Here is a 26,056-nt window from a genome sequence, read left to right on the forward strand (position 1 = left end):
CTACTACTACTCTAGCCTTTTCTTCTCTTGCTGCTACTCCTGGATACAGTTTTGGAACCAAGAAGTCTAAATGGACTCTTTCCCCTTGACCTCTCCCTAGCTCCCATTTGAATTTCAAAGAGCATAGGTAGAGTGAGAACATTGTTTTTTAAATGAAAGGGGCCTCAGACCCATCTCACAACTCTGTGAAAGGAATGATGTCCAAAAACAGAGAAGAGTGTTTGCTCCAACATAGGCTCATTTGAACTCCTGTCAAGGATCCACCTAGAAAATAACCAAACCCCAGCAGCACTCTGCCTCTCTGGAGTCAGGGAGAGCAAGATAGAACAGAGAGAAACCACTAGGCTCAAAAGAAGAATACATCAGGACTTCCCTGGTGGTCCAGTGGGTAAGACTCCAACCTCCCAATGCAGGGGGCCTGGGTTTGATCCCTGATCAGGGGAACTAGGTCCTGCGTGCAGGCCGCAACTAAGAAGCCCGCATGCATATGTAACTAAAGATCCCACGTGCCGCAATAAAGACCCGGTCCAGCCAAAATAAATAAATAAATAAATACTTCTTTTAAAAAAGAAAAGTACATCATGGGGTGGCTTCCCAAGGAAACCTCACAGATACCTGTAATATCTCTCTTGAGAAAAACGCACCTAACTGCATATACATATGGACAAGCAGACATTCATATCCATTCACGAACATACACACACACACAAAGACAGAAAATGGTTGTTTCTTTTGTTCAAAACTCTTCATCATCTTCCCATCTCATTCAGGGTAAAAGCCAAATTCTTACAATGGTTTATAAGGTCCTCTGTGGTTCAGCCTTAGCTTCACATCTGACCTGATTTCCCGCAGGTCACTCTTTTCTGCACACACTGGCCTCCTTGCTGTTCTTCAAGTGTACCAGACATATTTCCACCTCAGGGTCTTCAAGTTTCAAACATTTCCTCTGTCTGGAATGTACTTCTGCCAGATATCACATAGCGCATTCCATCACCATCTTCAGATTTTTGCTTAAATGTCACCATCATTGTGAGACCTTCCTTGGCCACTGTATTTAGGACTGTAAACTCCACCTCCGCTGTCCCCCTTCCCTGCCTTATTTTCCTTCACTGCACTTTTACAGTTTTACATATTTTACCCATTTATTTATTGTATTTCATTAAAAGGTAAGCTACATAAAGCAGGGTTATTGCTGGGATTTTTTAATCTATTTTATTCTCTACAATATCTTTAGTACCCAGAAAAGTGCCCAACATAGGGAGTACTTAAAAATTCTTCAACAAACAAATAATACACATTTATACACATATGATTACACACACACACACACACACACACACACACACACACACACAAGGTTGACTTCTTGTTGAATCTTGGATTTCAAGGTAAGCAGCTCTGCTCCAGGCAATGAGCAACTCAAATACTGAATTCTTCAATTGCAGTTTCTTCCAAAGATAAAGTCTGATACGTCACTAGACGCAAGCCTCATCTATTGAAATATGAGTTTAATATATTTACATGGAAATCCTTCGTTTGGATTTGTTTTTTCTTCTGGATTTTCTTGGGAGTTGAATAGGAAATGTATCTAATTTACACATAAGTAAATAACGGGTTTTGGGGGGGCACCTTTTATACATTCAACAAATGTGAATTTCAGCATTTCCAGAGTTATCAGACACTGTACAAACAGATATTCTCTGGGGAGACAACAGTGAACAAGATAAACATGACATCTTCATGGATCTTTAATGGGGGAGAATAAGCTTTAAAAGTTATATGAATTAAATAGCATCATCTAGTGGAGCATACTACTCAAAATTTATGTAATTCTTCCTCTGATCACCTCAAAATATAACAGCTGGGAAAAACGTACGTCTGAACCAACACTGTGACTTCTTGTTATGCTGACATCATCCCCTTACTAGACAATCATGTGTGATGTCATTCCAGATACAGAGTTGGCAGTTAGACTCTCCAGGGATAAGCAGACAACTGTAAAACACCAAATATTTGAAGAAAACTTCCACAATAAAAAAGAAGCATAAATCTAAAAAACTCATGCCTTGGAAAACAGTATCATAAATACAAGCAAACTTTAGAATAAGCAAAATAATTATTTCAGAACAGTTTAGGTCATATTGCAACCATGAAAAAAAAATTGGAGACAGACAGCACACACACAAAAAAGTTGTCAGAAGTTTAAAATGTAATCGTGAAACAGCTCAAAAGATTGGAAGAGCTGAATGAACCTAACTAAGCAGCAAATTAGTTCTGAAATTAGATAGTGGTGTGTTGACTGAATAACATTGTGAGTATACTAAAACCCACTGCATTGTACACTTAAAAATGGTAAATGTTATCTCAATAAAAAGAAGAAAAAAAGAAGCAATGAGGACGAGAATGGTAATCTTAAAAGAAGTAGACGGAAGAATAATGTTTTTAGAAATAGAGTTGATTATCAAAATCAAAAGCCAGTTCTTTGAAAAAACGAATAAACCAATAAAAAATGAATAAAAACGAATAAATCAAGCAAGAGTGATCAAATGAAAAAATGAATGACAAGTGGATGTATAGTTATAGCAGAGATTTTAAACAGCCTTAGTGACTGCTATGAGGAGAGATAAGTACAAAATAGTAGGTTTGGAGAGTATCCATAGTCGGCAGCCCATCATATCAAGTCTGTTCTTTTAGGTCTCAGTTTCCATGCCAGCGATGGAGGTGGGCATCTTAATTACTGCATTCAGAAAGACACAGGCTTTCTGGGTCCCATGCATGTTGACTATCAACTGCCCTGAGGTAAACTGGCAAGCAGCTGAGTGATACTTGGGTTCATTCCAAGCAAATAGACAAAATTCAGAAATACTGTGCTTTTACCTTATTATTAATGGATTTTTTCCCTTTTTAACTTCTCAGGGATTTTATTCATTCAGGTAACAAATATTTATTGCACATTTACTCAGTTTGCATAAATCCTGCCACCAAAAAAAGCACGTCAACCTATTTTAATTCTATTTGCAGAAATCTGGTAAATTCAAACAGTGTGCAAATGTGTCTACTCGGGAGGAATGTAATTGCACAAATGATCAGAAGTTTTCACATGCTGTTGCTTTCTCAGATTGCAGAGAAAAGGTAAGATAATCTTTAATTTCCTGAAGACAGAGTATTTTCATATTAATAAGACTTTGAAATGCACATTTTGGTTAAACATGAAAACTAAGACATAGAAATACTGTTTTATTATGACATAGAATTAAATATGACATACAGCTAAAAATATTTGAATTTAAATGTCCCCAGACACAGTAATTAACCTCATCTGTAGAATAGAATAATATCTGCATTGCCTTGTTCATTTCACAGGTTCTTATAAAGATACACACGCACATGCTTCTATCTATGTGAAAACAATGTATAACCTGTCAAACGTTACACTAGGTTATGGTGAATATTGATTCATTTAAAAAAGTATTGACTATCAAACATGTATCAGGTTCTGAGAATATAGAACTTAAAGCACAAGGTACCAGTGACAAAATAGAAGACAGTATAATATGTTGGTTAAGAGAATGGGTTCTGTGTCAAATACTTCCTTCTGTTAGGCTCCAAACATTCAAACATGTATCAAGTTGATGTTGGTCTCTGCATTAGCTGACTTACCTGTGCACTTGGTATAACTTTCGAGTAGATCTATTTCAAAGACCTTGTTGGACTGTATACGGCATTATTTTAAATGATTTTATACAAGGATAAAATCGCTTACTATAATACTGGGCATAGAGTCAGCAGTCAGTAAACTATGAGGGTTGCTACTGTATACCTCCACAACTCCACACTTGTTGAATTCCAGTATTTCTTGAGAATTTACTCTCTACTATGTACTGCTCTAAGGCTTCTCCATAACTTGTCTCATTTCATTTGAGGCACAGAGAAGCCTGGTAATTTGCCAAAGACCACATCATTAATATGTGATGGAGCTAGATTTGAACTCCAGAGCCTGCATTTAATGAGTGTGGTTGAAAGCTCATGACTGGGAGGGCAGCCAGCAGAAGCAAGAAGAACTACAATACTGCAGCCTGTGGAACAAAAACCACATTCACAGAAAGACAGACAAGATGAAAAGACAGAGGGCTATGTACCACATGAAGGAACGAGATAAAACCCCAGAAAAACAACTGAATGAAGTGGAGATAGGCAACCTTCCAGAAAAAGAATTCAGAATAATGATAGTGAACATGATCCAGGACCTCAGAAAAAGAATGGAGGCAAAGAATCATGACTGGGAAGGCAGCCAGCAGAAGCAAGAAGAATGACAATACTGCAGCCTGTGGAACAAAAACCACATTCACAGAAAGACAGACAAGATGAAAAGACAGAGGTCTATGTACCACATGAAGGAACGAGATAAAACCCCAGAAAAACAACTGAATGAAGTGGAGATAGGCAACCTTCCAGAAAAAGAATTCAGAATAATGATAGTGAAAAAGACAACGTAAGAGACCTCTAGGACAACATTAAACACAACAATATTCGTATTACAGGGGTCCCAGAAGGTGAAGAGAGAGAGAAAGGACCCGAGAAAATATTTGAAGAGATTATAGTAGAAAAATTCCCTAACATGGGAAAGGAAATTGCCACCCAAGCCCAGGAAGCACAGCGAAGAGCAGGTTACACTTTCTTCTCAAGTGCGCATGGAACAGTCTCCAGGATAGATCACATCTTGGGTCATAAATCAAGCCTCAATAAATTTAAGAAAATTGAAGTCATATCAAGCATCTTTTCTGACTACAACGCTATGAGGTTAGAAATCAATTACAGGGGAAAAAAATGGAAAATACACAAACGCATGGAGGCTAAACAATACATTACTAAATAATCAAGAGATTACTGAAGAAATCAAAGAGGAAGTCAAAAATACCTAGAGACAAATGACAATGATAACACGACATTTCAAAACCTATGGGATGTGGCAAAAGCAGTTCTAAGAGGGAAGTTTATAGCTATACAAGCCTACCTCAAGAAACAAGAAAAATCTCAAATAAACAATCTAACCTTACACTTAAAGGAACTAGAGAAAGAAGAACAAACAAAACCCAAAGTTAGCAGAAGGAAAGAAATCATAAAGAACAGAGCAGAAATAAATGAAATAGAAACAAAGCAAACAATAGCAAAGATCAATAAAACTAAAAGCTGGTTCTTTGAGAAGATAAACAAAATTGATAAACCGTTAGCCAGACTCATCAAGAAAAAGAGGGAGAGGACTCAAATCAATAAAATTAGAAATGAAAAAGGAGAAGTTACAACAGACACCGCAGAAATACAAAGCATCCTAAGAGACTACTACAAGCAACTCTACGCCAATAAAATGGACAACCTGGAAGAAATGGACAAATTCTTAGAAAGGTATAACCTTCCAAGACTGAACCTGGAAGAAATAGAAAATATGAACAGACCAGTCACAAGTAATGAAATTGAAACTGTGATTAAAAATCTCCCAACAAACAAAAGTCCAGGACCAAATGGTTTCACAGCTGAATTCTATCAAACATTTAGAGAAGAGCTAACACCCATCCTTCTCAAACTCTTCCAAAAAATTGCAGAGGAAGGAACACTCCTAAACTCATTCTATGAGGCCACCATCACCTGTATACCAAAACCAGACAAAGATACTACAAAAAAAGAAAATTACAGACCAATATCACTGATGAATATAGATGCAAAAATCCTCAACAAAATACTAGCAAACAGAATCCAACAACACACTGAAAGGATCATAAACCATGATCAAGTGGGATTTATTCCAGGGATGCAAGGATTCTACAGTATACGCAAATCAATCAATGTGATACACTATATCAACAAATTGAAGAATGAAACCCATATGATCATCTCAATAGATGCAAGAAAAGCTTTTGACAAAATTCAATCCCCATTTATGATAAAAAAAAAAAAACTCTCCAGAAAGTAGGCATAGAGGGAACCTACCTCAACATACTAAAGGCCATATACAACAAACCCACAGCAAACATCATTCTCAATGATGAAAAATTGAAAACATTTTCTCTAGATTAGGAACAGGAAAAGGATGTCCACTCTCACCACTATTATTCAACATAGTTTTAGAAGTCCTAGCCATGGCAATCAGAGAAGAAAAAGAAATAGAAGGAATACAAACTGGAAAAGAAGAAGTAAAACTGTCACTGTTTGCAGATGACATAATACTATACATAGAGAATCCTAAAGATGCCACCAGAAAACTACCAGAGCTAATCAATGAATTTGGTAAAGTTGAAGGATACAAAATTAATGCACAGAAATCTCTTGCATTCCTATATACTAATGATGAAAAATCTGAAAGAGAAATTAAGGAAACACTCCCACTTACCATTGCAACAAAAATAATAAAATACCTAGGAATAAACGTACCTGGGGATACAAAAGACCTGTATGCAGAAAACTATAAGACACTGATGAAAGAAATTAAAGATGATACCAACAGATGGAGAGATATACCATGTTCTTGGATTGGAAAAATCAATATTGTGAAAATGACTATATTACCCAAAGCAATCTACAGATTCAATGCAATCCCTATCAAATTACCAATAGAACTAGAACTAAAAAATCTTAAAATTTGTATTTTTTTACGGAACTAGAACAAAAAACCTTAAAATTTGTATGATTACACAAAAGACCCCGAATAGCCAAAGCAGTCTTGAGGGAAAAAAGCAGAGCTGGAGGAATCAGACTCCCTGACTTCAGACTATACTACAAAGCTACAGTAATCCAGATAATATGGTACTGGCACAAAAACAGAAATATAGATCAATGGAACAAGATAGAAAGCTCAGAGATAAACCCACGCACGTATGGTCAACTAATCTATGACAAAGGAGGTAAGGATATACAATGGAGAAAAGAAAGTCTCTTCAATAAGTGGTGCTGGGAAAACTGGACAGCTACATGTAAAAGAATGAAATTATAACACTCCCTAACACCATACACAAAAATAAATTCAAAATGGATTAGAGACCTACATGTAAGACAAGACACTATAAAACCCTTAGAGGAAAACATAGGAAGAACACTCTTTGACATAAATCACAGCAAGATCTTTTTTGATCCACCTCGTAGAGTAATGGAAATAAAAACAAAAATAAACAAATGGGATCTAATGAAACTTAAAAGCTTTTGCACAGCAAACGAAACCATAAACAAGATGAAAAGAGAACCCTCAGAATGGGAGAAAATATGTGCAAATGAATCAACGGGCAAAGGATTAATCTCCAAAATATATAAACAGCTCATGCAGCTCAATATTAAAAAAACAAAGAACCCAGTCCAAAAGTGGGCAGAAGACCTAAATAGACATTTCTCCAAAGAAGACATACAGATGGCCAAGAGGCACATGAAAAGCTGCTCAACATCACTAATTATTAGAGAAATGCAAATCAAAACTACAATGAGGTATCACCTCACACCAGTTAGAATGGACATCATCAGAACATCTACAAACAACAAATGCTGGAGAGGGTGTGGAGAAAAGAGAACCCTCTTGCACTGTTGGTGGGAATGTAAATTGATAGAGCCACTTTGGAGAACAGTATGGAGATTCCTTAAAAAACTAAAAATAGAATTACCTTATTGACCCAGCAATCCCACTACTGGGCATATACCCAGAGAAAACCATTATTCAAAAAGACACATGCACCCCAATGTTCATTGCAGCACTATTTACAATAGCCAGGACATGGAAGCAACCTAAATGCCCGTTGACAGATGAATCGATAAAGAAGGTGTGGTACATATATACAATGGAATAACACTCAGCCATATAAAGGAATGTAACTGGGTCATTTGTAGAGATGTGGATGGATCTAGAGACTGTCATACAGAGTGAAGTAAGTCAGAAAGAAAAACAAATATCGTATATTAACGCATATATGTGGAACCTAGAAGAATGGTACAGATGAACCGGTTTGCAGGGCAGAAATTGAGACACAGATGTAGAGAACAAATGTATGGACACCAAGCGGGGAAAGTGGCGAGGGGGGGTGGTGATGGTGGGATGAATTGGGAGATTGGGATTGACGTGTATACATTGATGTGTATCAAATGGTTGACTAATAAGAACCTGCTGTATAAAAAATAAATAAAATAAGATAAAATTAAAAAAAAAAAAGATGATGACTGGCAGAGAGAGGGTCGTTAAGGGATTTGGGCAAGACCTAATTCATGCAGTATCTTAGGGTATATGGGTTGGCCGAAAAAGTGTGGATACCATAATAGCAAATTCCTGTGAGAAAAGGCCGACAGAAAGGCAGGAGTTTTGTTACCACAGTCTTTGTGCACTACTTTTGGAGTTCACAGCAATTCTACTATAAGACAGATTTATTTTTTTTAATGCTCTGTGAAGGCAGAAACCCTCAGAAGCACATTTCATATAGAATAGACAAATTCTTGGGAATACATCTATTCATTCTTTACCAGGAAATGAAGAGTTAGTATTGAATTTTCCAAATTTACATTCATTCTTGGCATTTGCATTTTAGGTTCCTCGTTTTAAGTTTCCAGTTACACAATATCCAATTTCTTTGAAAATTTACAGTGAGGATGGACATGTCCCAGTGGAAACTCCATACCTGGTTACTGTGACTGAAGTGAATAACAGGGAAAACTGGAACCTAAGTAAGATTTGCTTTCTTCTACAATTATTACAGCTATGCGTACTGTTGTTATTATGTAGAGAAGTGGTTTACAAAACTGTTTACACAAAAGATAGTTGAGAGTTCTTTGGAAAAGAAGTCGAATCAGTTGTCATGTTGCTGTTCATGCTGCTTCTATCATCTCCCACTTTTTTTTTTTGGAAGTATAGGTGATTTACAATATCATGTTAATTTCAGGTGTACAGCACAGTGATTCAGTTATACACATATAATATATATATATATTCTTTTTCAGATTCTTTTCCCTTATAAGTTGTTAAAAAATATTGAGTAGAAAAAAAAATATTGAGTAGAGTTCCCTGTGCTATACAGTAGGTCCTTGTTGGTTATCTATTTTATATATAGTACTCTGTATATATTAATCCTCACCTTCTAATTTATCCCCTCTCCACCCGCTTCCCCTTTGGTAACCAGAAGTTTGTTTTCTATGTCTGTGTGTCTCACACTTATTTCATCATCACTTCCAGTGACCTGGACTCAGAGCCATTATGTAGATTAGCAGCAAAAATTATTGAATTTGTGCTACACGTTGGTCTGGTGTCTCCTTTCATTGCTTTTGCAATGTTATGGAGGGAGATATAAAACGTGTTGCCAGATTATCTATAGGATCTATCTTCTAATTATATGAGAAAAGTTTCTTAAATATTTTATGGTAAAATAATTGAAAGGATGCAGAAGTATTTCTAAATAAGTAAAATAAAATCTACCACAATTCAATTTTACCTCAAATATATACTTTTTTGTTGCACATTTGTGTTTGTTCACGAATGCGTACTTTTTTTTTTTTTTAAAGAAGATGTTAGGGGTAGGAGTTTATTAATTAATTAATTTGTTTTTGTTGTGTTGGGTCTTCATTTCTGTGCGAGGGCTTTCTCTAGTTGTGGCAAGCGGGGGCCACTCTTCATCGCGGTGCGCGGGCCTCTCACTATCGCGGCCTCTCTTTTTGTGGAGCACAGGCTCCAGACGCGCAGGCTCAGTAGTTGTGGCTCACGGGCCTAGTTGCTCCGCGGCATGTGGGATCCTCCCAGACCAGGGCTCGAACCCGTGTCCCCTGCATTAGCAGGCAGATTCTCAACCACTGCGCCACCAGGGAAGCCCCACGAATGCGTACTTTTAAGGAGATCAATAGGTAGATAGATTAATAGATCAATAGATAGAGTCAAATGAAATTTCCAAATGTAATCAAGCATCCAGACATTTGGTATTCAGTGAGAGTCTTACTCTGCCCAACATGTGCATTTTTGAATTGAAAAATTGAGCAAAGAGAATTAGTAAATATTTTGCTTTAACTAAAATCCTCATTTTCTATGGTGTGCTGCAGTCTGCTGTTTTTGAGCACTGATTGTTAAATATTCAAGCATATGGCGTACTGTTTGTTAAACCGTTCGCTGCTTAAAATTAGCCATGATGATATTCACATCCTGTATGGAGAAAAGGGAGAAAAGGGATGCCCCTGAGAAGATGCAGTGTCAGATGCTAGGCCTAATTTCCCCTAAATATATTCTCCACTGAGTCAAACAGAACTAAAATTATGTACAATTTAGCCATGTTATGGAGTGGAATCTTTCATTGTACCTTACTGTTTTTTAGAAGCTTTACATAGAATGAGAAAATAGCATACATGTGCTTAAAATATACTTTGTGTAATTTTAGAACACACTGTGCCAGAAAATGTAAAAAAAATGAAAGACTACTTAGAATCGATTCTTCATGCTCCAGTGTATAATCCTTTAGGCCTCAACCTAAGTATAAAGGTAAGTTGACAGCATTTTTATTTTTCCTGTTTTGAGTTTAGATAAAACCTGTATGTCTTTGGCTTTAGTTTTAAGGGATAGGTATCCATGAATGGTGGAAATAGCGTCACTATTTGGAGTTTATTTTTCCTCCATTTCCCTTGATGCTATTATAATATTTAAAGATATCTGAATGTTGAATTTAACATTAACTTACCATGTTTTGAGCTAAAATGCAAGACTAATAGATTATCAAGGTGGAGCAGAAAAAGTGTTTCCAGAAGTTAGGGGGAAATGGGCTCAGTATTCTTCACCTGGACATGTACAGACACATGTCTTCTGGGTTCAGATGCCCCTAAGAACACATCAAGTTGACATAATCTAGGTGATTGTTGTGAAAGCCAATAAAAGTTAGGGGACATCTCAAAACCATGAATATGTGGATTAGCCCAAAGTACTCATCAAGGCCATGTTAGATTTTATGTTTCTGTTTCTTCATTCAAAAAGAAAAAAGTGTCAGCTATCGAATCCCTCTGTTTCTAACTCTTGTCCTTCTCCCCCCATTTTTATTTTGATACATGAAGTATATGCCGAAGAACCTTAGAAAAGAGGTTGGAATTTTTCTATGCAGAATCTGTAGGGAAAGTGGCCCCAGTGTATATTTTTACTTAAAAGAACATATATGTCAATGTTGCTAATGCCTGGTGTGTTTCTTCCACAGGGCTCCGAGCTCTTTCACTTCAGAGTGTCTGTTGTTCCAGGGGTCTCTTTTTGTAACTTAGGTGAAGAATTTCAGGTATAGTGAAGGCACAGGTATCCAGTGGTATCCAAGGGAGTGATGGCTGGGGACATAATATGACAGGCATCCGTCCAGGAGACACTTAAGAGAAAAAAATGGGAGAATTTGTATGATAGACAAGGCCTGGAGATGGGGGATCCTGGAGACTGGTGGTGACATGATCAGCAGTGATGAAGTTAGGGCCCTTGGTAGGTTGCAGGACCAATTAATGCTGGGAAAATTTTAATAAGTGCCTGTATTTGTTTTTGTTCCATCTCCACCTTCCATATTTAGCTTGGTTTTCTGACACCGCCCCCCTCAACTCCCCACAGAGACCTATGTCTGTAACACTTTAGTTTCCAGTATTATCCTCCCTTTGGTTATTTGCATTGTAACGGTAGAGTCTTAAATACTCCCAAAGCCGCCAAGATCCAAAAGAATTGGAAACCAAAGTCAGTCTCTCCAAATCACCCTATGATGTTCAATGACTCATTTTTGTTTATTCATATAATGATATCTGCTACCTGTGGCAGGTGGGAAGGAATAAGGATTTGATTTAATTGATTAATGGCTCATTCATTGTCAAATACTGGTACCACATTATCAAAAACAAAATCTCTTACTCTCTCTTTTTTCCTTTCTCTATCCTGGCCCTGCCTCAGTAATGAATCTGCACAACTGCGGTGATGGGTGCCATGGCAGCAGTGCAGACATCTAAGACCCTGAGAGAAAATCCATCCCACTAGATCTAGGAAAAGAAGCATCTGTCATAGGAGGAGCATGAGAGAAAATCCCCATTATTTTTCTCTCTTTTTTCTCATCTCTTTGTCCCAAGGTCAGCCCCAGTTTCATAGAACAGCACAGCAGTACAGAAGGCTAAAACTCTAATGAATCCCAGCTTTCTTCCCAGAGGCCTAAGGAAAAGGGCCTCTAGGAGTAGAGAGTGCGGGGGAAATCCCTAAGAGAAGAGAGCTGGAGGAGGAGATTCCTAATTGTGTATATGTACTAGCGCGAGTGCCAAGCAGCACACGAGTAGAACACACCTAAAGAAGCTTAGCAAAGGCTTCAAAATAAAACGACAATATAAACACCCACTTACGTTCCCCTAAGTGGCAAAGGAGACAGGAAGACATGATAGCATAGCTAAGGCTTTTTTTGAAAACTGAGCAGACATTGGAGCCATACCCACAGACAGTAAGGCATTACTTGTGATCTGAATGCAACCAGTGTGATTGACTGCTGAAACAAACAAAAGATTCAACATTTTCCAGAGTATTTTTAACAGGACCCAAAGTCTCTAAACGTAATATCTTAAATATCCAGGATACAATCCAAAGTTACTCAGTATACCAAGAATTAAGAAAATATAAGCAATTCAGGGAAAGAAAAGACAATCAGCAAATGACAGCAAATGGCGTTATCAAGACAGATATTTTAAGCCAGCTATTATAACCATGCTCTAGGTAAAGGCAAGCACTTCTGAAATGAATGGAAAGGGAAAGGAAGAAATTCTCAGCAGAGAAATAGAAGCTATTAAAAAAAAAAAATGGAAATTTTAGAACTGAAAAGTACAAATATTTAAAATCACTGGATGGACTCAATAGCAGAATGGCTATTGCAGAGAAAAGAATCAGTGAATTTGAAAATAAATCAGTAAAAATTCAACGTGAAGAAAAAAGATTTTAAAAAGAATAGCCTCAAGGATCTATGCGACGGTATCAAAAGGTCTAACACTTATGTCACCAGAGTCCCTGAAGGAGAGGAAAAAAGAGATTAGTACAGGGGAAAAAAAGCTGAAGAAATTAAGGCTGAAAATGTCCTAAATTTGGTGAACACAAAATTGACATATTCAAGAAGCTTAATGAATCCCAAACAAGATGAACTTAAAAAAAGCATGCCTAAACACTACACCTGAATGCCTAAATCATAATCAAACTACTACAAATCAAACACAAAGGAAAATCTTGAAAGCAGCCAGAGAAAAACACTGCATGTAAGTGAACAACCATTTGAATGACTGCTCATTTCTCATCAGAAACCACAGAAGAAAGTTGTACAGCATCCTTAATGTACTGGGGACAGTTGTAGTGTAGGGAAGAAGGACTGTCAACCCAGAACTCTATAGCTAGTGAAAATATCCTTGAGGAATGAGGGGAAAATAAAGGTCAATTTCAGATGAAGGAAAAAAAAGATAATCCACTGTAGGCAGAACTTCTCTGAAAAAATGCCTAAGGAAGTTCTTCAGGCTAAAAAGAAGTGTCAACAGAGAGAAACAAAGCTTCAGGAACGAAGGAAGAACCACGACAATGAATAAAAGAAAAATAGGAAGTGATTGCAAGTTAATAAAGGAAGAGAATCATTAAGAAACAATAGCAAAAGACAAAGGTTCCTGAAATCTACTTTGGCAAGTATCCTGAAACAATGGAATGCAAAGCATGATCTTGGATTTTCTCTCATCCTAAAGGACATTATTGGAATCATTGATAAATTTGAGTAAAACCTGGAGATTAGATAATAGTGTTGTCTCAGAGTTAATATCCTGGTTTTGATAATTGCACTCTGGTTAACTGAATTCTTTGCATTAAAGAAGCACAAATTGAAGTATTTTGATGATAAAAAGACATTGTGTCTAGACATACTCTTTTATGATTCTGGAGTTCAACTTTTCTTTAGACATGGCATGGAATATTTAGATAATCATAGAAGATTGGGAGGGAAACATTTAAAGAAAAAACTGTTTTCAAGAACTTTAGAGATAGCAGTTTAGCTGGAGAATACAGGATTCACAGGTGACAGAGGTTTCTACTCTTAGAAATATAGTAGACGACTTAAGCAAGTGAAATTTTTATATTTTCTGATAAGGTGACTGAAATTTTGTTTTAGGCAGAAATGGGTAAGGAAGGCATTCTGGGTGGAAAGAACAACAGCAGCAAAGACACAGATATAGGAAGTCATGTAGCAATCTCTTCAATAGTAGATCCATTTGGCTGGAATGTAAGGTTATATATAAGAAAGTGGGTAGGTTAGGGTCCCATTGTGGGAGACCTTGAATGTCTGGATGAGAACTTTGGAACATTCCTGTCAACAATGAGAAACTATTAAACATTTTGAAAAGGGGTGTTCAGGGATGAGCACATGATCTACGCCTGCCCAGTCAGAGTGAATCACAGGACTTTTGCTCAAAGTGCTGGGACATGGACTTGCTCTTTCTTAATGACATCGAACAAGGAAGTTTGCAGCCCCAGGAGCTACTGTCAGCCATAAGGACTGTTGGGACTATGGAGAGAGTTATCCAACACTGAGGAAGCAGAACAGAGAAAAAGATAGATTATGGTTACAGTGGGTGGTTTCCTCTGGCTCTTCCTAACTTTAGCATAGAAAAGAAATTTCGGTTTTGTGATTACATGAAGCACACAATTGTCTCCCTCATTTACCACAAACAGGCTAGATCATTCTTACAACGCTTATTATCCAACCTCCTCTGATGGGCCACCTTTAAAAGAAAGATTTTTGGTATCTTGTAGCATCATATTGAAAAACACAAGTAGCATATCATATCCGATATGTAATATTTGTCTATCAAATCCCCAATCATTCCAGTAGCATTGGGCACATTGTCTGAGCCTCCAAGTACAATAGGACATGGTTAAACCAGCTGGTCCGTTACCATGAAGATAATTATGTTCCCAGATTGGAAAGCACAGTTTCTCTCTGCTTTCCACACCACTTGGCCAGATCCACCTTCTAAATTCTGTTGCTTACAATACTCCATTTCTGGTACCAGTTCTATATAGTCAAGATTTTTCTCGTCACAAATGAAGCAATCTCTCTTTGTTAAAAAAATTTTTTTATAGACAGACTGATGTTTTACAAAGATTAATCTGGCAATGTTATCATGTCAACATGGACTGACGGCATGGAAAGCTGTTAGGGGAGCTTATTTATACAAAGTGGGGTATTAAAACTCACAATAGCGGTAACAAAAGTGGAAGAGAAAGAATGAATGTGAGAGAAATTATAAAAGAATTCATAGCTTATGGGACTGTTTCTTAAAAAACAGATACATCCTTAGGTCACTGGGAGGATGGAGATACCTTTAACTTGATCTATACCCTAAAGCAGCTTTTTAATCCTTTATCTTGTCCTGGCACTTTCCCCCATTCCTGCCATCCTGTTTTCATTCATCTCTACTTTCTTCTACCTCCAAAGATGATCTTCCTTCCTACTTCACTGGGAAAACATAAGCTTGAACCACCTTACTCTCCATATGCCCCCACTTCTACTTGTAACAGCTATGGCACCCATCTTTGCCTCTAGTCTCAGAGAAAAAGACGACTCCATGTCTCTGTCAACGATCCTGTTTCCCCTCTAGGAACTTGTTTTTATTAATTAGCCATTCAGGCAGAGGAAACATTTTGAATATACAGAAACTTCCCAATGTCAGCACTTGTACAGAGGATCTCTAAAGAGAAGATAGTTTGGAAGAGCCCATGCTTATTCCCTCTACCTTGAAAGTACCTTCTCCTCCTTCCCTTATTCTTCAAGATCCAGCTCAGGAAGCACATTACCTGATAACTCTAAGCGGTTAGGCACTTCTAACCATGTTCCTGCAGCACTTTGCCTGTTCCTCTGTAACTGAACACAGAATGTTTTCCTGCTGTGTACGTGTTCTATCTGCCCACCTCTGCCACTAAAGACATAGGATAAAGGAATAGGATATAAATCGATTTCCTATTCCCTATGTATCATGTGGAAATTCACCACCTGTCAAATTGTCGAGAGACTGTTCGTAAGCTTTGTGGAAGCTAAATATCTATATCAGTCCGGATAGAATGTTGCTAAATGAGTAACAATGTCTCCACCACTGTGGGAATCATGTCAAGTTCAGGGTTTTGAATTACTGGGTTCAGAAAGCTTAAAGACTTTGCTTTTTCTGTTGCAGATTTATGTTGACGAAGCCCCTCTGCCATTTCCAGGATCCACACTTATTGCCCTCGCAGCAGCTGTACTGCTAGGGGGATTCCTTTTTATAGCATTTATGTTCCAAATACGTAACATCCACCCATGGGATACATGCAAAAAATTGATTAGGACAAACAATGTGAATTCAACAAATATTACTGCTAATTAGCTGGCTCATCGATTGAAAATCTGAATAGTGAACAAATGGTAATCGTAATTTTCTCTTTATTTCCTAGTTTCATTAGACAACTCCTAGAAAAAAATATATTTAAATGTTAATGTAAAAACTCGCTAAAATACTATAGAATTACCGTTTTAACTCAAATTGCTATTTGTCAACATGTTTACCGTTCCATTCTCTTATTTTGAATACATGGAAAATTTCTTATGTCAACACTTATAATAGAGGATTTTACTTGGTTTTTAGAAAAATACAAAATGATAACCATCTCTGTGTGGAATGGGTTTTCTGTATTTTTCAGCTTTTGTTGACTGGAGCCCATTCTGGGCCTTGCCCTTTTCAGATTGGAATATGAGTAGAATGCAATCCTGCCAGGGAAAGTTGGGTGATAAAGGAGGCTCCTGTCCATGTGTGCTTTCAGAGCCTCATGGAAATTAAAGATGAAACCATTTGGGTTTCTTGAGGCAAATTCAAAACCAGACTGTAACACCTAAAGAGAATGAATTGTGGGGTTGGACAAACACGGGGTCTGGGTGAGGTTCTTATTTACAAAACTACATGCAACATGTAGAATTCCAAAAGATTCACCTCTGTGTACTCTCAGAGCACCTGTCCCCAGGTAGTCAGAAGATGGCCACTGCATTTGGAGATCAGAGAGTGACACCCTCCTGGAAAAGCTCAGGAGGAGCCGCAGACTGCTCTTGACAACATAGGGAGAGGCTAGGCATCCAGTCCAGGAGAGCCCAGCTCTGAGAACTGTAAACAGTGGCCGTACCTGTGTATCAGGAAAGTTCTTTTGAGAGGCTAGTGGGCAAGGTAGATCCAACAGTTAGACTCCGGAGCCAGACGTCCCAGGTTTGCCACTTCCTAGATGTGTGACCTGAGCAAAGTATTTAATTTCTGTGTGCCTAAGTGTTTTCACCTGTAAAATGGGGATAATATTAATACTTACCTAATAGGGCTGTTGTGAGGGTCAAATGAATAAATACATGCAAAGTAATCAGAGCAGTGCCTGGCTCTGTGAATACTCTTAAGTGTTAGCGGTTGTTGTTAGGTTGTAAGTGATAGAAAGCCATTCTGTCTAATTATAATAAAAAGGGAAATTTATTGGAAGGATACTACAGAAAGCTAGAAAATCAAAGCAAAATCTGGACAATCAGTTCTTGTCCATGGGGAGGAATGAGAATCATTCTGGAGACCTAGGAAAACAGGAGTTTGTCAACACCTCAGAACATCACTTGGGCCAGGGCTCTAGAGATAAAACATGGCACAGAAGTTAAAATTGTAAGCTCCAGAGTCTAACAACCTGTGTTTCTTCTTTTAATAAACTTTTGTTTTAGAACAGTTTAAGATTCACCGAAAAGTTGTGAAGGTGGTACAGAGGGTTCTCGTATAACCCACACTCATTTGTCCCTAGTATTAATGTCTCACAGCCTGGTTTTTATCTAGCTCCATCACCTACTTGCTGTGTGATCTTGGGAAAGTTATTTAACCTGAGATTCTGTACTGTGGTCTATACACGTCATCTTTTGGCTATTTGAGCATGTAGATGCATGCTGTGTACACATCTGTCTTCCTGTGTGTTCAAAGATGCCCCTGCTAAGAGAATTCACTCTACATGTAACCACAAATTCATTCACCTCTTCCCCCAAAAGACACCATCCAAAGTCATATCTAATGATGGGGTCTAGAAGTAACGTCATAGAGCCACTGTTCTTGGGAGTCCAGAATCTCTAGGTGCCATCAATTTCTCTCCATTTCTGTTGAAAAGGAGGAAATGGTGATGATTATTATACTTTAGCAAAACTCAAGAAATGTGAATTATTTATGACCCTGTAACTAACGCTAAAGCTGGCATTAGCTTTATCTCTCCACCACACATTCCATGTGCTGCCCTGCCTCTGAAGAGCACCTCACCTGATTAGGATCCTTTGCCCAGAAGAATGAAATGTCTTCATTTGTGAAGGATCTGAGCCTTTGGTAAACCTGCCCTTTGGTAATCAGATATCTATTACTCTGTAAGTTAGTTTCCATTGATCTTTATCCGGGGATATCCTTGGTAGTAGAAGTTTGTGGCCTTGAATCCACCTAATTGATCTTGGTCCTTAGTGTGTTATAGCATCTCTATTTTTCCTCAGTAAGGTTGATTATCCTCTGTTGTGCCTGTTTTCTTAATACACCAGGAACCAAAAATGGTTACACGGATGTCTTGGTTTCCAATTCAGTGGGATCATTATTGCTTTCACTGGTATTTCTACACTGGTTACATAGACCACTTGATTATCAGAGCTCAAAGTTTAGAACACAAAAAAGCAAAACTTTTGGTAGGTTTATTAAGTGAAATCTAAAAATAACCGTTCACTCTCCACCCCTTATTTCCCAGATGAATGTGTTCTAGCTAGCAAACATCCCTGTATACTGGGGATTTCCAACATGGAACATATATTTCATCCAGCCAGAGAAATCGCAGTGTCCAAGAGACCACTGTGCATGAACGTTCAGTAGGCTTCCTTATATCATAAGACCACCTGTTTCTGGATGACAGAGTAACAGTAATGCAATGAATCCCCAAAACATCCACCCATTGCCTCACATCTTTTTGTGAAGTGAGCTGAGGATAGGGCCAGAGGCAAACTGTGAGGGATTAAACTGTTTAGAGTCCCAACGTGCTGAAAAGATTATTGTGTCTCCCTATGGGTAATAAAAATTTAAATGTTTGATTATAACACAGCACTTAAATATACGTGGAAATTAGAATAACTTCTTTCCAGATTTTCTGATTGGAAAATTCTGAATAGGGCTTCCCTGGTGATGCAGTGGTTAAGAATCCACCTGCCAATGCAGGGGACACAGGTTCGAGCCCTGGTCTGGGAAGATACTACATGCCACGGAGCAACTAAGCCAGTGCGCCACAACTACTGAGCCCACATGCCACAACTATTGAAGCCTGCATGCCTCGAGCCCATGCTCTGCAACAAGAGAAGCCACCGCACTGAGAAGCCCACGCACCGCAATGAAGACCCAACGCAGCCAAAAAAAAAAGATTCTAGTTCCCTAAGTTCAGGGTTCCTTTCAGGTAATGCAACTCACCATATGTGCACGTGTCATCTGGTCCGCTTTGTGTTACCCTGGGGCTCAGGGTGCTGCGAAGATGCTAATACTCTGGCTACTGCTGTTGTTGAAAGTAATAAACAGTCCTTTGTTTTGCCTCAGGTGTCTTCTGTCCTCACCCAGCATTCCCAGAACTACCTCAGTAGTTAGCAAGTAGGATAAAAATCTCAGATCCTTCACAGTTCTTGGCACAAACAAGGCTGAAATTTGTTCACAGGTCTGCTGGGTCATGAGAGAAGAGTAACCAATTTGTACTGCAGCCTGAGTTGGGCTAGGTCCCACTCAAAGCTGTCCATCTTTGAACCAAAATTATTAGAGCAGGAATTCTAAATGGTATGCGGTATGTACGGCCTCACATTTCCAGGTATTGTTTGTCTTCGTGGTAGGGAATGCGTGGTGCTCTGGCCTGTTCTTTACTTTGGAATGGGAGATCCTCACAGGCTCCAGAATACTGAATTAATCCAAACTTTGCTACAGCATATTCTTATCAACTTTGATCTTCTATTTCATCACACATGAATCTTACCAAGATGTCTTAGGAAGTTGTTTCTTTATGCTCTTCAGGTCCTTGCAACATAATGTCTTATTGCATAATGAGGTGATCACCTTGCTCCCCACTAGACTGGGACACAGAGCCAGAGTGGCAGAATAGTAACAGTGTACTGCTACCCAGCCAGGGGAAGGCCTGTGCTTGACACGGAGCAATGTGCCAGGGCCCTCAATGGTTGTCTCTGTGCCATGATTACTGTGCCTACTCTGCTGTCACTATAATGAGCACACAGGGCGTGGTCATCTTAGGCACCTCTCATTTCTATCAGTATCAGGGATCCGGTTTCCAACTGTGTCATCTTGAGAAAGTTATTTAATTCCTCTGTGTCTCAGTTTCTTTGCCAATATAATAGTTGTTACTTGCCTCATTTGATTGCTTGGGTTTTGAAGGAGTTAATATATGTAAAGTGCTTAGAACAGAGCCTTGCCCCTAGAAAGTGCCGTGGAAGTGTCAGCTATTATACAGGGAAGGTCAGGGAGCACATCTTAAAAGATTCAGATGCTTCTCTTTTCGATCTGCCCCCTAATGACAAGAAAGGGGAGAGAGACTTCTGGGTGCTGTCCGTCTTTGAACTCTTCTCTCTCTGCTGGGTCAGGTGCTCTCTGACCTTTCAATGTCACCTAGCGTGGTGCAGGTATTGGGCCAGATTTGCATTAATCAGTCCAGTCCCTTAGAACCCCAGCCAGCAGCCTTAGCTAGCATATCAAATACAGTATCACTGTGACAATGAATTGAGAGTGATCACATGTTATATTCTTCAATCTTTGGTCGAGCATATTAGTCAGTTTTTACAGCAGTATCAACCCTCAAATCTCAACTCTCAGTGGCTTGTGACAATAAGCATCTGTTTCTTGCCCAGCGGTCTCTGGATTGGCTGTGCTGGTTCTGCACCCGCTAGGTCTGCCCCACATGTCTGTCATTCTGGAACACAGGCTAAAGAGCAGGGCCCACCAGGGCAGCTCTTCTAATGGCACAGGTCCAGACACAAGAGACCCAGCCAAACCATCTGAACTATATAAAGCCCGTGAGGGATGTACATCATGTCTGCTCATATTCCATTATGAGATCAAATCACATGGCCAAGCCCAACACCAGCAGGACAGGGTTGGTTACTACTCTCATTCTAGATGTCAAATATTAAGATCTCACTCTTACCTCATTGCTTTATCTATTGCTATGTAACCAACTCCACAATTTAGTGACTAAAAACAACAACCATTTTATTTGTTCAAGATGATAGCCTGGGCTGGACTTAGCTGGGTGATTCTGCTGGTCTTGCCAATGGTCCCTCTTGCACATCCTTCAGCTGGCACGTGGGCTGGTGGCTGGGCTCAGCTGGGCACCTGATTTATGAGCTTCTTTTAAAAATGTGAAAGAATCGGGCTTCCCTGGTGGCGCACTGGTTGAGAGTCCGCCTGCCGATGCAGGGGACACGGGTTCGTGCCCCGGTCCGGGAAGATCCCACATGCCGCGGAGCGAGCGTCTGGGCCCGTGAGCCATGGCCGCTGGGCCTGTGCGTCCGGAGCCTGTACTCCGCAACGGGAGAGGCCACAACAGTGAGAGGCCCGCGTACCGCCAAAAAAAAGAATGTGAAAGAATCAACAACAATGAATCAACAAGGTAAAACAGAAGCCCAATCTAAAAGAGGAAAAAAGAAAAAATAAAAGCCTTGGCTATGGGGGCGGAATTCGGTGGGGGTGGAACTTAGGCAGGGGCAAGGTTTAGGGTGGGGTGGGACCTAGGCAGGTGGGGGGGTGACGTTTGCGGGGGGGGTGGGGCCTAGGCAGGGTGACGGTGACGTTCAAGCGTGGGGCGGGGCCTCTGCTTAGGACCTTCGCAGAAGGGGAGAGGCAGCATTTGGAAAGGAGCGCCTCTGGAATACGGAGTTCAGGAGTTTGGAGGTAAGGCCCTGGGTGAGGGTGTGTGGGTGGGGTTTAGGCCCATTGTGTTGGAGGGGGACTCTGAGTGTAGAGGTGGGGCCCTGGGTGGGGGCGTAGGGGCGGGGCGTGGGCTCTGCATGGCAGGAGAGAGGCTCCGAGGGCAGAGGATTAGGCCCGGGAGCCCAACAGTCTCCCTGGTGCCTAAGTGGACAGGGAAAGCACTGGCCCCGTTCCCTTCCTTTCCTTTGTGCCCCTCCCCCACCATCTCTCCCAGGTTCTCCCCCATCGCCACTGGACCCCTAACCATGGGTGGATCCTGCTGGGTGTAGGAACTCCTCCCCTCCCCCAGCCACCCCTCAGGGGTGCAGGTCCCGGAGGTCCGGCCTTTACTTTTGCTGCCCCTCCCCTCCCTCCCACTCCCTCAGGACCCACGTGGCTGGAGGGAGCCTAGGAGGGCAGAGGATCAGGCCCAGGATCTCAACAGGCTCCTGGGGGCCCAAGTGGGCAGCGGAAACCTGGCCACGCTCCCTTTTGATCCTCTGCCCTCCCGATGGTTCCCCAGTTTCCCCATTCGGGCGTGGGATCCCTTCCCCTCCCCCAGCCACCTCTCAGGGCCACCAGACCCGTCCCGCCTTCACTTCTCCTCCCCCTTCACTCCCCCTCACACCCCACGTCCTACCCGGTCACTGGGGGCTCCTCCTGCCCCCTTAGGTGTCGGTGGTCCCCCACTGGTGCCTGGTGGGTGCCCTAGTTGTGAGGAGACGTGAATCCCGCATCCTCCTAGTACGGCATCTTGACTCCGCCCCCAAAAAAGTAATTTCTTATACTTTGTGCTCAATGTAGTAACAAAGTGAAAAGGAGGTGTTATTGCAGCAGAGAGGAAGAAACAGTTCCGTGATGTTTGAATTGAATCTTGAAGGATGATAAAGGTTTTGAGAGGTCAGAAACAGAGCAGAATGCAGTCAGAAGATAGTAACAAAGGAGTAGAAGAAAGAAATTCAGGGAAATGAACATTGAGCAGCCTTGTGTAGTACAGGAGAGCATGGTAGGATGTGTGCAAAATATTTGAGGCTGTGTATGCATTTGAATCTCTTAAGGGAAAGCTTGTGCACTGTTGGTGGGAATGTACATTGTGCAGCCACTGTGGAAAATAGTATGGAGATTCCTCAAAAAACTAAAAATAGAACTACCGTACAATCCAGCACTTCTATTTCTGCTACTTATTTGAAGAAAATGAAAACACTAATTAGAAAAGATATATGTACTCCTATGTTCATTGGACCATTATTTACAATAGCCAAGATATGGAATCAACCTAAGCATCCATCAGTAGATGAGTGGATGAAGAACATGTGATACACAGAGACACTGAAATACTAGTAAGCCATAAAAAAGAATGAAATCTTGTCATTTGTGACAACGTGGATGGATCTAGAGGGTATTATGCTAAATGAAAAAGAGGAGGGGCTGGAAGGCAGTGAACGAAATAGGTGAAGAGGATTAAGAGGTACAAACTTCCAGCTCTAAAATAAGTCATGGGGATGTAAAGTACAGCACAGGAAGTATAGTCAATAATATTGTAACAACTTTGTATGGTGACACATGGCAACTGGTCTTATTGCACTGATCACTTCATAATGTATAAAAATATAGAATCACTATGTTGTACACCTGAAACTAATTTAATGTGGTAAGTTAATATAACTCAATAAAAATTTTTGATTAAAAAAAGACATTATTTACTTTCAGTTTGCATGTCTGAAAAAAGATGCCAAATGATCTAAGGTTTTCTGACAATGAAAACAGAAATAGGAGCTGTCCCCTGCTCCTATTATAAATGTAAACAACCTTGTGAGGACGCTTCTATGCCTCTTTTTCTGCTTGTGTGTCGTCCCACCAGCCCAGCATAACTGAGCTGAATGGCTTTGAAAGGAGTGATTGTGGGAGCAAGGGAATAAATGAATGCAGGCTCTGTTCTCAATGATCTTGTACTTTTTCCATGTCAATAAAAAAAAAATTGTACTCCAGCATCTGTTAGAATGCCGCTGTATCTTCCAGCTTTCACTTGAGGTGGAAGGCCTTGACTTCAACATTTTTAGTAGGACCCATACATTTAAACCTCTTAATAAAGCGGCTGCTGTCCTACTCATCGAAAATATTCAAATTTGCCCTCAAACTGAAATCAGTTTTAACAAGTACTAATCACTCATTTGTGCATCCAGCACTAGTTTGGTATCTGCAGGGAAAACTGAAGAAGTCAGTCACAGTCATTGCCTTTGAGGAGTTTTTTAGTTCATTCCATATGCTAAACAGGGCTGTTCTCATGCATACTTTTTTTTTGGTTACACACGTCATTCCAGGTAAAAGATATAAGCATCACTGGAACACCTTTAAAATCATAGAGGAAGCGGGATCAGGGACCCACGGCTTGCGACCACATCTCTCCGCTGGTAACTCTCTGCTCCACGCTCGGTGACCATGGCTGTGCTGGCGGCCCTTCTGCGCTGTGGTGCCCGCAGGCGCAGCCCCCTGCTTCGGAGGTGGATGCAGGAAATAAGATATGTGGAACGAAGTTATGATCAAAACCCACTTTGAATGAAGTGGTCATAGTAAGTGCTACAAGAACACCCGTTGGGTCCTTTCTAGGCAGCCTTTCATCTCTGCCAGCCACTGAGCTTGGTTCCATTGCAATTCAGGGAGCCATTGAAAAGGCAGGGTTTCCAAAAGAAGCAGTGAAAGAAGCATACATGGCTAATGTTCTACAAGGAGGTGGAGGACAAGCCCCTACAAGGCAAGCAGTACTGGGTGCAGGCTTACTTATTTCTACTCCATGTACCACTGTAAACTAAAGTTTGTGTCTCAGGAATGAAAGCTATCATGATGGCCTCTCAGAATCTTATGTGTGGACATCAGGATGTGACGGTGGCAGGTGGGATGGAGAGCATGTCCAATGTTCCCCACGTAATGAACAGAGGAGCAGCACCATATAGTGGGGTGAAGCTTGAAGATTTGATTGTAAAAGATGGGCTAACTGATGTCTACAATAAAACTCATATGGGCAACTGTGCTGAAAATACTGCAAAGACGCTGAATATTGCACGAGATGGACAGCATACTTATGCTGTTAACTCCTATACCAGAAGCAAAGCAGCATGAGAAGCTGGAAAATTTGGAAGTGAAGTTGTTCCTGTCACAATTACAGTAAAAGGTAAACCAGATGTAGTGGTGAAAGAAGATGAAGAATATAAACATGTTGACTTCAGCAGAGTTCCAAAGCTGAAGACGGGTTTCCAAAAAGAGAATGGTACAGTAACAGCTCCCAATGCCAGCACACTGAATGATGGAGCAGCTGCTGTGGTTTTGATGACTGCAGATGCAACGAGAGGCTCAATGTTAAACCACTGGCAAGAATAGCAGCACTTGCTGATGCTGCTGTAGAACCTATTGATTTTCCAGTTGCACCTGCATGCTGCACCTGAGATGCAGGTGCATCTTACAAGATGCAGGATTGAAAGAAAGGTACTACAGTGTGGGAAATAAGCGAAGCCTTTAGTGTAGTCATACTAGCAAACATTAAAATGCTAGAGATTGATCCCCCAAAAGTGAATAGCAGTGGAGGAGCTGTTTCTATCGGACATCCAGTTGGGATGTGTGGAGCCAGGATTGTCGTCCATTGGCTCATGCCTTGAAGCAAGGAGAATGTGGTCTTGCCAGTATTTGCAGCGGAGGAGGAGGTGCTTCTGCCATGCTGATCCAAAAGCTGTAGACAACTTCCGTTGTCTAAGGCAACAACCCTATGTAGCCAGAAAGGCCTGCTGTAATCAGGGTGACTGATTACCCTGGGTCAGCTTGTATGAAAATAATCTGTTTCACTTTTTATTATTTTCAACTCTCTTTAAAAAATAAAAAGATCAAATCCCAAAACCTGTTGAGATTACAAAATAATTTTTTCTTCTACTTTACAGTTGTTAAACACATTTTTGTCATAAAGCTATACTTTTAAAATACCATTGTGCAATATTAGTGACTTATAAGTAGCTAGAAGCTTCCGTTTTAGAGAATAAATCTTAATTTACATTTTTAAAAAAACCATAGGGAACATAGATAAGTACTTAGTATTTAGAGACACTTAAAT

At 40.1% G+C, this 26,056-nt stretch overlaps 1 protein-coding gene and 1 pseudogene across 1 annotated transcript in view; both read left to right on the plus strand.

The window, feature by feature from the left end:
* Positions 1-16,368, plus strand: part of CATSPERB (catsper channel auxiliary subunit beta) — a 124,431-nt gene extending 108,063 nt beyond the window's left edge. Inside the window, exons 22-26 of the mRNA XM_024736277.1 lie at positions 3,022-3,132; positions 8,553-8,688; positions 10,380-10,480; positions 11,181-11,255; positions 16,180-16,368. Coding sequence (XP_024592045.1) covers positions 3,022-3,132; positions 8,553-8,688; positions 10,380-10,480; positions 11,181-11,255; positions 16,180-16,368 — 612 coding nt within the window. The remainder of the gene's footprint in view (positions 1-3,021; positions 3,133-8,552; positions 8,689-10,379; positions 10,481-11,180; positions 11,256-16,179) is intronic.
* An 8,031-nt stretch (positions 16,369-24,399) lies between these two features.
* Positions 24,400-25,687, plus strand: LOC112393926 (acetyl-CoA acetyltransferase, mitochondrial pseudogene; annotated as a pseudogene).
* Positions 25,688-26,056: the final 369 nt, after the last annotated feature.

This window comes from Neophocaena asiaeorientalis, unplaced genomic scaffold (assembly GCF_003031525.2).
Source record: "Neophocaena asiaeorientalis asiaeorientalis breed wild unplaced genomic scaffold, Neophocaena_asiaeorientalis_V1.1 scaffold152, whole genome shotgun sequence".
Taxonomy (NCBI): Eukaryota; Metazoa; Chordata; class Mammalia; order Artiodactyla; family Phocoenidae; genus Neophocaena; species Neophocaena asiaeorientalis.